This window comes from Callospermophilus lateralis, chromosome 5 (genome assembly GCF_048772815.1).
Source record: "Callospermophilus lateralis isolate mCalLat2 chromosome 5, mCalLat2.hap1, whole genome shotgun sequence".
NCBI classification, from domain to species: domain Eukaryota; kingdom Metazoa; phylum Chordata; class Mammalia; order Rodentia; family Sciuridae; genus Callospermophilus; species Callospermophilus lateralis.
The window spans coordinates 156,379,634-156,394,959 of NC_135309.1; the positions used below are offsets into that span (position 1 = coordinate 156,379,634).

A 15,326-nucleotide genomic window follows, 5' to 3' on the forward strand; every position below is an offset into this window, starting at 1 on the left:
GCACATAAAATCTAGCTCATAGAAATGTAGTTGCAAATAATTCCAGAAGTAATAAATGTTACATTTTGTTGGTCAACTGTAAGCACAGCTTGTTGGATTCTGGCTCAGTGAAAACACAGTGTGAAAGATTGGCAGCCTAAGCAGTGAGTCAGGCTTCAGATTGTCCTACACGTCTGTTGCTGGCTTCTGACTTAATTAGCAAGTATTTTTTTGTCACTAATGTGAAGGTTTCATTTATGTCATATTTCTTCCTAAAAAGAATTTTACCTTTCCGTGGTCATTTTAGTATTTTCTCCCCTTTTGGACTTCCCTGCATTCTTTGCAATTATCCATTAGAAAGCAACAGAATTTTTTCTTCAAAAAAAAGATAAGATTTACAGTTTGCAATAATATTTAACAAAATTATCAGAAAAATCTTTGACATTTAGAATATTTCAAAATTAAATCTTGAGGTTGTTTTTGAATTTGAATGGTTTATGTTAAGAAGTATTTGATTTTTTTTTCCAAATCAAAAGATACATATGCATGAGCTGACAACATTTCTTGAGGCTAAGATTAAATGGCACGAGAACTCCTGATTTCTTATGTTGCTTTATCAGTGGCACAACACTTTCGTATATGAGCTCCCTTGTCTCAATCCTCCAAAAATCCTAGGCTTACAGATGCATATATTATTATCTCTGTTTCACACTTGAGTAAACTTGGCATCAAAGGATTTTGGTTATTTGCCTTGGTTCACCCTGCTGATTAGAGACAGATGAGGGGCAAACTTTATGTCTCCTTATTTCAAGTTCTTTGAGCAACACTGGCGCAAAAATAACAGCAATAAAATTAGAAAGTGCCTTAGTCTTTCTGTTTACTTTGAAGTTTTGAACATTATACAGCAATGCCCTGAGCCATCGCTCATGTAGAAAACTTGGTGGTGAGACATGATGTCAAGCTTCCATGCAGGAATTGCAGGTGGAAATGGCAGCCATGGCCTAATGGTGCCAATGTGGACACAGGGACAGCTGTTTTTTTCAGTCTGTCCAGCTCTTTGAGCCCCTGAAGTTCCTCCCATTCTCCTTCCATGGGATCGCACACCCGGATCACAGCTGAGTGGCCAGGAGCCATTCCAGCACCCATCACAGTGGAGAGAAGGCTCTGAGGTCCCAAGACAAATGGTAGACCTGATAGAGCAACTGCCTCTGACCCAATCCAAGGTCAGCTTGCATATCCTCCTCCAGAGCATCTTAGGCCTGCAGGAACTATGGGTGCACCATGCACACATGGGCAGATTCTGAACACTCTGCAGGCTTCCCGCATCACAATCTCTCTTGAGCTGGAAGCTGAGCGTTCACGTTTCAGACATGCATCTTCAAAGCCCTTTCAAAATCACATTGTTCATGAAAATTGCCAGTGTCTGAATTCTCTAGCCACTAACTTTGTCATATGAGGAGAAGAAATAGGAAGAATAGAAACATGTGATAAAATTGAAGTATTAGTGCTAGAACTGTTGCAGAAATTGGTCATGAAATGTTATATGGATATAGATATTATTCTTGCAAGATATATATCTTCAAGGTCAGGGGAAGCTGTCAGTACCATTGGTCTGGTTTTCTCTTTTGCTTATCCATGTTTTGATTATATTTTTCTATTCTGCAGTTCTGAGTCCTCAACGTGGTCAAGGTCAAGTTCCCAGAATTGTTCTCTACTAACATAATAGATGAGAACATTTGGCCTTGATGTCTATGATGTTTTGGACCAAATCAGAATTTCTTCTGCAATTTTCTTCTTATGATAGCATAGTATATGGTACTTTAGACTCACTGTTAAATAGACCATAATGCTGATGGAAAATTCCCAATAAAAACAAAAAGTACATTTTCTTTGAATTAGCAGATACATCTTTGTGAAATTTTGGTGCATATTCCCGAAAGTTGTTATGTGATATTCTTTCTCTCAAAATTGCCCAAAGTCAAATAGATCTTGTGAGTATGGATCCCATGATACATTCTTCCTAAACAAGGGTAGTAGAACACATGAATTCTAGCAGAGACACTTTTAAACTTTTATTCCTTGCTTCTCTTCTTTCCCCTAATTCTTTATGTCTCTCTTATAGCTTATAACTGTGCCCATCCACAGATATTGAAATCTGATCACATTGGATCAACAGTATAAACAATGCTCCTTTTAAAATGCCGTATCTCCTTCCATGTTCTGCATGATGCTTAAATGTCCAACTGTATTTTACACAAGTATTTTTGCAGGAAAACATTATGAGCTTATAGTTTCACCAGCAGCATGATAATAGGAGAAAAATATATGGCACACCATTCAAATCCTCAATAATTTTATGATCATCAACATCAGCACATTGAAATTATATCCACAGAGGTAGACTTTACCTCTTGCTTAGGACCCCGTGATTGATGGATGGTACTAATAAAAAATTCCTTATGCCAAGAGGATCCTCATATATGCCCTATGATCATGTCACCACTTAGAGGTTCAAGCAGTTCCTCTGGTGGTTCAATATGAGGTGTTTTTTGAGACTGAGAACGAGGGAATGGTGATAAAGTTAGCACTCTACCGGTGATGGCTAACTTCTATTTAACTATACATTTGGATATAATTATTACTTCCTTGTTTCTACACTTTTGAATCCTTAGCAATGCTATCTGAGTCTTCAGGAGTTAAGAATTGTCAGCTGAAACTCAAGGTGTGTTGTACTTGAATGTATTCCTGGAAAATTTGAGCTGGAGATAATATTCAGTGCAGTGTTGGCATTTGACAAATCAGATGCAACGAACCTAATTATGCAAAACAATTATTTCCAATCCATCATTCATCTCAACACTATCTAAATCAGACATTATTTAATTACTGCAGAGGGAAAGGTAAGGGTCTTGCCTACCCTACTTCTTTCCTTTCCGCAAAGCAAGCTTTTTATTAATACTGCGTTCAAAGCATTCTCCACATTGCCCCCTCATCCGGAAATGTGGTTTTCTGTTTATTTAAATTCAGAGCAGCATGTGCTAAATATATCAGTAAAACATTTATCTGTCAGCAATTTCGAAACTTTTGAATGGCTTTTTTTCTTCAAATACACTAGATGAGAATATTCAAATTCTTTGGTCATATGTTCCTAAAGAAGCGACCTTATCTTTGAGCATTTGAAGATTTTGGCTTGTTGGTGTCCTCTGGGAACGGCCTGGACAAGTCGAAGGGACATAGAACTATCCAGAGACTCTGTCAAAGTCAAGGAGTTCCAACCCACATGTACTTTAGACTGCAATGGAGAGCTCTAAATTTGGCCTATTGAAGGGACAGCTGGCAGTTGAATTCCAATGTGCCAAGTGGGTACCCACTGGGGGGGATTTCACTGAAGGGTCCTTCTCAAGCCAGCTGTAGTCTCCTTTGTTCTCTTGTTGTCATGGATAGACCAAGTCTCTCTAGGCTCCCCAAGTCCATCTCAGGCCCCAGTTCCCCTGACATTTCTCCTCTAATATTGGCTCTCGGCATCTGTTGGCTCAGCTCAGGGTGTGCAGAGGCTTCCTTCCCTAAGAAACATCTGCCAGGTTCCCTGGTCTGCAATATTGCTTCAAAGCAGCATTTTCCCCATAACATGCAATCAAGTGTCATAAATAAGGGCTCACAAATGATAAAGAGACAAATGATTTGTGGCCTCAATTTATAAATAAACCAGTCAATGACAATCATATATATGGTTTTTTGTTTGTTTGTTTGTTTGTTTGTTTTGGCTAAACGTAAATACATCAGTTTGGAGAATCAAGAATAAAAGAAAATATAACTCAGAAACCTTTTTCTTTAATGTCTACTTCTCTCAGGGTCTCAGGCTGCTGTCAGCCCAGACATTTTTGACTCCTTCATTGTCCTGGGAAACACTGCTGATGGGAACAAATTCCTGTCTACTTCTTAGGGGCAGCATCAAGGTGTCTTTGCCTTTGTGGCTCCTTCATTTCCTCTTCACTTATGATATTTCTGTTGTATAATTAGGGTATGAGGACTATGGGTAATAAGAGGTTTTTAGAATCCACTGCCTGCCTGATTCCTTTGGTGAAGAATCCAGTTACATTCATCAGGCTGTGAAAAAACTGATGTTTCCCCATTTTTGTTCAGTGTGGACTTATCTCAGAAACATTATCGCCCTCAGAGTGATCAGTTCTGGGAGCAAATCAAGGCTGCTGAATGGCCCGATAAGCTGATCAGCTTGATGGGTTGCTGCCATTTTATGGTATTCGTTTGGTTTTCTGAAGATTGCAATTATTCTGTCTCTCCCCAAATTCAAATATTCTTGGATAGAACTCGGTGTGAATATTGGCTGAGCTTTAATGTGCCCCTGTTAATTTATTCCAGCTGGGTCCCGAGCCTCATACAGCAGCCAGCATGGGCACCTGGGCCCTGAGCTGCGGGCCCTGCAATCCCCAGAACACCACATAGACCCCATCTACGAAGACCGCGTCTATCAGAAGCCCCCTATGAGGAGTCTCAGCCAGAGCCAGGGGGACCCTCTGCCGCCAGCACACACCGGCACCTACCGCACGAGCACAGGTGAGTATTCAGGACCTCACTGCCAGTCAACAGGGGGTGGGATTCCTTGGGGGCTTAAACATTGCCCCCAGTGAAACGTGTGCGTGTGTGCATGCATGTGTGCCTGTGTACCTGCTCCCCATCAGCATTGCCACCTGCCCCTACCAGCAATGTCTGAGGTAATGAGGGTATAAACAGAAGGTGACTTCAATTTAGCGAACAGTATATACTATGAATGACGGAAGTACAATGGGGATTGGAAGCCTAATTTGTCAAGCAGGAAAATTGAAAGAAGCAGTACTGATGTTTCATACCTCCTTATTAATTTACCTAATGAACATAAGTACTCCAAGAAAACATAGCCATTACAGAGAACATAAAATGCAAACGCCTGATGATCATAAGTGATTTTTAATGGCGTCATCTACTTATTTGGCAAGCTTGGGGGAAAAATATTTACTAAAAATGTAGCATATTTTGAAAGGCACACTTGTATTTTGTTTCATACACATGATAAGTTGAATCACACGAAATTATTGTTCAAAGGTCTGATGCTGGCAATTGTGTGTGATTCAATCAACTCTATAGCTCTCCTGGATTAGATCTGTTTTGAATTGTACAAAGTCAAAGGCCACAGGAAGAAAGACAAGGTTTCCCAGAGTGTATGGCTATTTAGAAGATAATTGATCTAATGTCATGATTACAGTGTTAGAGGACAGCCAAGGGGATGTTGCTGGTCTGCAGAACTGTAGCTCTGTCCTTTCCTCTGAAGCCCCCAGTGCTGACAGTAGCTGAGGCCCAGGATCTGGTCCAAAACTTGGCAAACAAATCTGTGTAGCCTCAGAGTTTTGTAATGTCTGGTGGCCACTAACTACAGTATAGCAATTTTGTTAAACTCCATTATGATACTAAATTACACGTTTTGAAATCAAGACCAGCTAAGCTACTTTTATCGTTGATTATTGATATTTACATTATAGTGTTTCACTGTCTCATAGGAAGAAAGGCACCAAACACTCTTTGTTTCTGACATTGTAAATGCTGCCCCATGTTAATAATACATATCTTGGTATAGATGAAAAAGAATACCCATTTATTCTTCTGTCAGATTTCTCTCAACTTCAGCCTGCTAGGTCTACTCCTGTCTGGAGTTGGACTACTTGAACATTTTATTTTTGCATATAATCAACTATGGTAATCTTATTTCTGTGTACTACTTGTCAAGGAGAAGTAAAAATTTCAGTGACATTCAGTACCTAATTTGAATAAAAACTGATGGCAAGGGAGATTTATTAATTCTCTGTTGCATATGCGTATGCCGTTAGAATTATCTCTTGTTAATCAACTTCTAGAGGTTTCATGAAAATCCACTATCATAATAAAAAAAAGCTTAATTAATCCATATCACATTGAAGATAGTATAAGGCTCACACTTTATAAAAACAAACAAAATGAAACTGTAGTGTTTTTATCTAAGCCTGGAGTTAGTAAATGGTGGCCTGGGGGCCAGATTCAGCTCATTCTCACAGAGAATGACTTCTCTGTGTTTAAATGGTTGGAGAAGATCAAAGGTGAATAATGACTTGTGATATGTGCAGATGGCATAAGAGTCACATTTAAATGTCCATGAGTAAAGCACAGACTGCAGTCCCACCCTTGCGCCTGTGTATCCCTGTGGCCAGTCTGGCTCCAAGTGACAGAGTTAAGAGGCTGTGAGGAGACTTTGGGCTGGCAAAACCAAGAGTAAAGAGCATTTACGCTCTGGCCCTTTGCCGGGGGACTTTGCTGACCCCTGCTCTATGCCATCAATAGAGAGCTTTCTGAGTGAACCATGTTCTTCTCCTCTCCCGCCTCTGAGGGCAGGTGACAGTGACCTCCAGATACTTCCAGGGGAAGACCTGAATGCCCCAGGGCTTAGCCAGTAATAATCATGGCAGAGATCCACCAAGGTTGTGACATCCAGATGTCTGAGGCCACATGCCAGCCTGCACCTTTGAACTTGAGACCTTCCTTGAATTTTAAGGAAATCTGGTGGTTTACACAATACTATGAAGGGCGTAGATGGTCTTTTGGGAACACAGGTGAAGGAGGAGAAGCTCCCTCATTCAAACTCTTAAAGTGTGAAGCCACAAGCTCTTTCCTCTGTACCTGCCCAGGTTGCCCCTTGTCCACACCTGAGCCATTTCATATTCTCACATTTTTCTGAATCCAGAAATCATCTCTATCAGAGCCTGCATATTTGAGAAACTTATATATCTCCATACTGTATAATTTTAAAGTCTATCTAGCATAACATATACCTAAAATTAATATTAAAAAGTAGAAATTAAAAATAATGAAATAATGATAAAATAGCTATAATGAGAAATTCTAAAGTAGCTTTCCCACATCTAGTGGATTATCCTTCATTCCCTGTGCTGCGTGCCTAATGCTGGAGACCAGTGGGGCAGACCTTGAAGAGGCTCCCAGGGATGGGGAGAGCCTGATCCCATGGGAGAACTAGAAAGGTCCTCATGAGGCTTGTTAGACCTGAGTGCTCAGGACCACTGGCTCTTAGCTTGGATTGGTAATGGAGTGACCTGAGCCATGAGTCTTACCTTTCTGCTCCCGAGTCCTGGGCCATCATCTAGTGTTCCTTTGGTTGGATCCCTAAAGCATTTCAGACAATCCCTTAGAGAGAGTGGGCTAAGGAGATGGAAAGCCAGTTGCTTCCCATCAGTGAGTCCACTCTTAGGAATGAAGACAGGTGTAAGATGCTTCCACACTTAACACCGGATGATTTGTGATATAGAATCAAGCATGAGAAAGAGAATGAGGTTATTCACACTATGGCTACTCTCCGGGGTGTTCTAGTTGCTCTGAACATATTTACTAATCCCCAGAACAATGCTAGAACAGAATTAGTATTATGATGCTCACTTTATAGATCAGAAAACTGAGGCACAGAGGTGTTGAGTGATCTGACCAAGATTGCACAGGTTGTGTGGAGCCAGCCTTTAAACCTTTGCTCCCATATAGTCTTGCCCAAAATCTTGGCCTTGGGAAAAACTGCATTTGTAAATATCATCATTTAAAAACATTCAGCTTCACAGATGAAAACATATGTATATTCAACAGATCTCATTTCATTGAGAAGAACTGTTGAAGACACATTGTATACTAGGTGCTCTGTCACAGTCAGAGAAGCTCAGAATCTCTTCCTTCCTTGAGCATGTTTCATTCAGTTTCAGAGAAGAAACATGAAAAATTAATGGGTAGTGGACAGTAAATCTTAAAGGATCAATGAATATCCCAGATAAAGTCAAAGGCAAAGTATTAATAAAAACACTGAACAGCATATTGTGAGTCTTTGCTGTTGTGCTGGATGACATACAACTCAAGGTGAGACGGCTATCCACAAATTGAAGGATCTTTTTGCCCTGGTCTTCTGCTCATGCCCCCTAAAGATGGCCATCCTGCTCACAGGGAGAGCCTGGACATGGGCAGGTGTGTGTTTCTCCTGTCCACCTCCTGTTGTCCAGCACTGCAGCTGCACTCTCTACTGGCTGGGGCACCTGAGCATCGCTCTGGGATCCTGTGGTTGGTGGCTTTCTCCCCTGGTCAACCCCATGCTGACCTCATCCCTCGGAGTCTCTGGCCCCAAACACCACCAACTACTCTGAATAATAGGCTGTTCTGGGTGGAGAGATTTGCCAAGAGCTGACTACACAGAGGACACCGGAAAGCATCTTCAGACATTAAAGAAGAGTCCGGCTAAAGCTCCCTAATCTTCCCCACCAAGAAGTGTCCCAGGTGGCATGTCCCGAGGCTCAACCCGTCACCTCTCTCTACCTTCCTTCTCTGCTGCTGTAAGGAAGAAATCCATGCCTGCTGCTTTCTAAGGAAGACAATTTAAACCTCAGATGCCAACTCAGTCTGTCTACCTTTGGGCACTCAGAAAATTCCTCTGGTTTTCTTAAACCATAAAGCTACCTAACCATCCTGTTAGGGACCTCATGGACAGGCATTTAGGAACATTTAGATCCATGTTTGAGGACTGAGAGGCCAAGCCCCACTCCCCACTCCTCCTCTGCAGCTCGTGGATGGTGAAACATACACATAGGCGTCACTGTTTACATAGGAATCAATGCCACTTTATGAAGGCACACATTCGACAAAGACTGTGTCAGAGAGCATGTGGGCTGAAGGGGGTCTCCTGCCCCCTCCACAGTCCCAATCCTGTCATGCCCCTGCACACCCAGCCCCTGCAAGACATGACCCACATGTGTTAATCCCCCACCCAGGCCAGCAGAGGCTGTAGGCCATGAAGACAGTTCTGCCAGCCTCTCTGGTCCCAGAAGTTCTATGAGTAGAGACAAAGTACAGCAGCTGAGCTCCTGCCCAGTGAGAGCAATTGAGTCAGTATGGTGGCTCCAGGGATCTGGTGTCCTTAAAGGAAGGAGAAAGGGTTACTTGTGACTCAGCAGTGGTCCCTGGTCACCAGGCTGTCTCAGAAGTGCCCCATCACCAGATATGATGACCGCTTCTTTCTTATAGGACCACTAAGTGGGCTGGGGAGATGGCAAAGGAGGCCAGTGTCCCTGGATGGAGAGGCAGGATTTTGTGAACCAGAAATGGCAGATAGGCCTTTGCATCAACCCAGTGTTGGGGTACTAACAACTGCTTGCACAGTGAAATACAAGAAGGCACAAGTTTAACGAAGGTGTCTGTTTAGATGAAACACACATTTCTTCTGAGGTGAGACTGTCAAAACCAGAGCTTGTACAATCAGAAGGACAGCAGGACAAGGAATGTGTGGGCCTCGTGCATCCCTTAGGAAAAAGTCTATTAAGTAGAAACTAAATAGCCACGATTTCTATTTCAAACCCCAAATGTGAGTGATGGCCAACTTGGAAGCCCTTTGGTCAACACAGACGTTTGACTGTGATACTCCCTTGAACGCGTTTTTGCAAATGAGTGGAAATGACCCCCAAATGCTGTGATGCCAGTCCTGGGAGTTTGTTTTGGATAAATGTGACTCTGGGTGACAAGTGACACCAAGCTTCCCTGAGGCAGCTGTCAGCCTGGAATGAGGGAAGAATTGTGGTTAACAGGCTGCAGGGAGAAAACCCACCAGATCTCTTCCTAGGGTGACGAAAGAAAAAGAAACGTGGTGAAAATAACTGCCCACGTGGAGAAAGTGTTTTAAAAAAAACTCAATTCTCTGCCAAAATAGCCAATGTTTGATGAAGTTGTAGCTGGATTACATAAGACCTTCCTATGTGTAAAATTTTCTTATTCTTTACTAATATATAAATATTAGATTGACTATCAAAACTAAAATTGTAATTTGAGTCCACAAAATGTGGATTATTAACAGTGTATTAATTGTTGTTCCTTCTGCCTGAAAGGTCAAGTATTTCTCATTAGAATAAGTCAAATAAGATTTTCTGTTACCTCTCAGTTAAAATTCTTACTGTTTTGTAACTTAGGGGTGTCGCTAAGTGGTAGAGCGCTTGCTCGGTGGTCACCAGGCCCTGAGTTTGATATGTATCACCCCCTAAAAAAAAAATCACTGCCTTTTGTAATCCAAAAATCAGGGAAACATTATTACCCAATTGAAAATTTTAAATGAGCCCAATGATAAATATCTTTAAAAAAAAAAGTTCCATTTGCCCAATTTTTTTCTTATATCAATTCACTTAAGATGCTATGAATAAAATGTCTACTTATACCTTAGAGAAGACAAAGTGTCTGATGGCAGAGCAGTTAACTGATAAAATTAAAAATCATGAAAACTCATGATTTTGTGCAAATGCATGTTGAGGATCATGTTGATTGATGCCAACCAGGAATACCCATAACTGATACCATTGCTCTGTCCTGGAAGGCGTACCCCAACCTCCTGGGTGTTCACTTCACCCCTTGAGTTATGCCAATAAGCACAGCAATGTTGAAAAGAATAAAAGCCAAAGATTATATGACAATCTGAACATTGAATGGGGCCTTAATATAACACTATAAGTTGGAACTTAGAAAGAACTAAGACATTGCCAGAAGATACTCCACTGTGAAGCCATGCTCACATATAGCGGCTTCTGCCCTCAACACCTGGTATTTTCTATCAGAGTAGAATAGAGGTTCTAGAACTTACTAATATGACTGTTTTAATTCTTGGAAATATTAAAATTTTTAGAAAAATGAACAAGATCAAGATCATGGTTTCACTTGAAATGGAAATGTTTACTTTCTAGTATAAAAAGGGCCATAGCGCATCATTGGTCCCACATCTACCAGACCCCAGTCTCTGTCCCTGATTTTCAGAGCCTCAGCCAGTTAATAAGGTTCTTTGTTCAAACACTTAAGCACCCTGGGAGTGTCTTTGGGACTTCTTATTTAGCAGGAAGACATTTGGATATATAAGGAATATAATAGGTCTTTTAATCGTGACCATATACTATCAAGTACTTGATATTATGTCACTTAGTGCTTAAGAAGGTGGACTAATTTTTTTTTTTCCAGAGTTAATACGTTCTTCAGCCACTTGGTCTTGCGCCCAGCTCTGTCTCCACATGACCCTCCCTGAGGCCACGTGAATCATCAGGAAACATGCTCATGTTTCCCATGCAGCCCTCCTTCCTGCCTTCCCCTCTTGTCCTGTGGCAAGGGTGCAGAGACCCCTTTATCCCACCCCAGGTGAAAGAAACGAATCCACCTTGGATACATGAGCATTTTCTACCCACTCCTCCATTTCCATTTTGATGGGAAATTTTATCCAAGGACCTTCATCCAGGTCTGTTCTATTTTCAGTTGGAGTCAATTTTTGCTGTTTCTAAGGAAGAAGCCAAAGACAATCACAATGTAGATTCTGAGGAATATTAAAGTGGGGAAAGTCACCTAGGTAATAGGACTTGATCAGGCACACTGTGTGTCTCATTAATTTTTTATCTTCTTTGGTATTTCTGACAAAAACATTACACTTCAAGTGCATGGGCTGTATTCTGGGAACACCCTCACATGTTGTACTCATCAGTATATTAGAGGGGGAGAGAAACAGGCACACCCTGGGGTCAGCCTGAGTTGGGATCCAAGCTCCACCCACTGGGTCCTCCACCTGCTCACCTGGGAGATGATGAGGTGGTATAGGTGTAATGGTACCTGCCACCTGGGCTGTTGTGCACAGTAAGTGAGACAATGTGCGTAAGCTCCTTACACAGCGGCTGGAACAGCAGGAAGCTCTATGTAAATATTGATGGTGATACCCTTCTTGTATTCCCATTCAAAACTGAAAATGGCTCAGAATCTTGAAAAAGCATGAACATAGTAGCATCGTCCATAGTAACTCTCATTACCCACAATATGAGTTAAAGGAGATCAAATTATACCAGATTGAGTATACATTTAAATATGTAAAAAAAGCATATGTATGTAGAATTCAACATGAATTCTTTTTTTGAGGGGAGGTACCAGGTTTTGAAGTCTGGGACACTTGACCACTGAGCCACATCCCCAGCCCTATTTTGTATTTTATTTAGAGACAGGGTCTCACTGAGTTGCATAGCACCTCACTTATGCTGAGGCTGGCTTTGAACTGGTGTTCCGCCTGTCTCAACCTCCCGAGTCACTGGGATTACAAGCATGTGCCGCCACGTGCAGCCACACTTTTAGATTCTTCAAGCAATATATGACAAGAAGAAAACTGTAGAAATGGTTCAGAATAGGATTTTTTTTGTCTTTAAAATTGTCATATATAAATTTAAAAATTAATTGAAAAAATTTTAAAAAATGAAATTCCAAATAAAATTTTTGTTTTAAAAATAATAAAAAAAATAGAATACACCTTCAATATAATCATACGCACAACCTCACATGTAGTTTGAGAACTCTTGTGGGAATGTTTTCCCTTTGCTGATGTTTTCAGTACCTTCTTTTTCAATAAAAGCAGTGAAAATAATATCAACACTAATAATAATCTTCCCATCACTACTAATAATCATGTGTTAAATGCCTCTGCCCACAGAAATAATATGTGAAGTTGAAAGATTATGTTAAGTTTACCCTTGACTATTTTCCTGGTGAGTTTAGGGTCAGCCTGTGCCGAGTACAGAGAAGTGCGAAACAGTGACAATGTGGCTCTAGGTGTCCACGCTGTAAGGATCTGATGAACTGGATACTGGAGATTCGTATCTCTGACACGATGGGATTGAACTCTATCTCTTTTCCATTTGTTCGAATTAGTTATACATGACAGTAGAATGAATTTTGATTCGTTGTACATGTATGGAGCACACTTTTCACTTCTCTGATTGTGCATGATGTAGAGACACACCATTCCTGCAAGTGCCTAGGGTAATGATGTCCATCTCATTCCACCATCTTTCCTACCCCACTGCTCCCTCCCCTCCCCACACTCCCCTACGCCCTCTCCAAAGTTTGTCCATTCTTCCCATGTTAAGAGGATGTAGGCCATATTCTGTCACTTAAGCCATCATTTTTTCTGAGTTTTCTTTAATTACCTTATTATAAGCTTATTTTGTATTTACCAAGATAACACATATAAATGTGTTATGTTCTCATGTTTATCCGTATTTGCAAATATATATATATATAAGCAAAGCAAATAATATAAAAACAGAAATGTTTACTTCCTCTTTGTTCAACCCTACTTTACATTCCTCCCGACAGGTTTTTACTGTATACCCAGATTCTCGGGGTTTTTTTCCCATGCTTTTCTCCCTTTTCAGTAAATAATGTTTGTAGCCATCGTTCATACAGCAGAATCTTTCCTTTTATTTTAAAAGATGCATCACCTCCTCTTTCAAATATAATGCATTGAACATCTCTCTGTTTTTCCTTGATAAACTAGAGCTTTATTTGCGTAGCTCTACAGAAATCAGACAGATGATTTCATGAACAGCATAGGTGATGTTGGTGTCAAGTCAGCTGCAGAAGTGCCTCCTGCTTGGGGTCCCCAGAGAGAGCAGAGTCACCTACCTTGGAGTTCAGGAGCTCACTGAGGCGAGGAGGCTGTTTGCAGAGCAGGTGGGCAGGAGCATGTTTGCAGAGCTGATGAAGTGCAGTCCCCTGCAGGTGTTTGCCATGAGGCATTTGTTGGATGGAGTCATTCTACAGGAGGTCAGGGGAGCTCCAAAGCTCAAATAACAGACATGTTCAGCTGGACAGAGATTAAGGGGAAAACGTATTGAAGGAAAATCCAGTAGCACAACAGTATTCATTTATCACCATTAATGATGAATCTGATTTGTATAAGCCACACCAAGGCCTGAAAAATTCACCAAAAAGGGGAGAGTTGAACCCCGAATCATTACAGCATTCATCCCAACAATACCTAGTACAGTCCCCTAAACCATCGGTTTCAACACTTGAATGTTAATACTACTAATAATAGCTCAATTATTTTAAATTTTTGTATGTTAGGTGTTTAATACTTTTCATGTACTCAAAGTAAACCATGATGCTATGAAGTCCTGGGAAATTTTTTTAGTGTATACTTTTTTTAAAAAAAATAAGGAATTACATAGTTACATTGCTGATGTTTGGTTTGTGATCAGTTTGATCCTCATCCATTTTGTTCCGTGTGGTTTTAGAACCCATTCTTTAATGTATGTGCCCCCCTGACACACATATTGATATTTTACATTGCTCCCTTGCATGGATCATTCTCATATTTGTTTCAAATTAGCAGCACCAATTTGAATGCTGGTTTTCTATTCTGAAATTCTCATCACCTACCTTATTTATCGGGACCCAGAAGAAGTTTCAATCATGTATTTGAGATGATACTTTTGAAAAGCCACTCATCAAAGTCAAAACTTTAGTGTGGTTTTCCTGTGTATTTCTGCTATATACATAGTAAATTCAGTGTAGTGAGAAGTTGTGTAGATGAACATGACACACCAATTTGTAATAATTTTGGTCAATATAATACTATATATTACAATGATCAGTTCCTATTGTAATTCCATCTCTCTACCTTTCGTAGATATTTCCCTTAGTTTTAGACATTTCATAATTTTTTCTAAGTTTTTAGACCATATTAGATAATTCAGTAGTTATGCATCTTTGAAGTTTTAAAATTGGTCCAACAGCCATGGTGGATATAAGCATAGAATCTGGAGACAGATTGAACCCAAGGGTTAACTTCCCATCCTACCAGGTCTCAGCCAAACCTCACCATGTGATTTCATCTCACTGTGCCTCAGTTTCCCATCTGTAAGTAAGAATGATGTTTACCCTCTGCTCAGTTGTTGGAGGAAACATGGGTACACAACATTACACAGAACTGACCACAGTACTCACCTGCAAGGAGCTGGCCGGCCGGGGCAAGGGCCTGTGCCCAGTGCCCCAGGTGCAGTCCCTTTGTATGATATTGTGGATTTCAACCTTGGTAATGGTGATGATAGCACCTCCTTTATTTAACATTTCCTCTGATCTCCCTCATTTCAACCAAGATTCCATGGGGCCATGGTTCTCTTGACAACTTTGGCCCTGTGGTGTGGAGAGCTCTGTTACTTTGTTCCATGCCAAGGACTGTCCAAGGATGGGACCTGAACTCAGTTCTCTAACTCAGAAGCTAAGCTGTACATGAGTTGATGACATTTCCCTGAAAAAGGGCCAAAGTCCAAGACAGACAAGAACCTAATAACTTTTTGAAACTCGGCTTCACCCTCTCTTTTTTCTCATACTGAGATTTGCCTTCCTGCTTCCTTTTAATTGAACTTCACACCCTATTTCACATTTTTATACCTTTATTTTATTTATTTATTTTTATGTGGTGCTGAGGAAAGAACCCA

General features: G+C 40.8%; 1 protein-coding gene across 2 annotated transcripts in view; it reads left to right on the forward strand.

Moving 5' to 3' along the window:
- The first annotated feature begins 4,466 nt into the window (after positions 1-4,466).
- The window catches only part of Ctnnd2 (catenin delta 2), a 361,255-nt gene continuing 350,395 nt past the window's right edge, over positions 4,467-15,326 (forward strand). For both annotated transcript variants that reach the window (XM_076856215.2, XM_076856216.2), the window contains exon 1: positions 4,467-4,554. In XM_076856215.2, the coding sequence (XP_076712330.1) occupies positions 4,482-4,554 (73 nt within the window). In that variant the 5' untranslated portion in view covers positions 4,467-4,481. The remainder of the gene's footprint in view (positions 4,555-15,326) is intronic.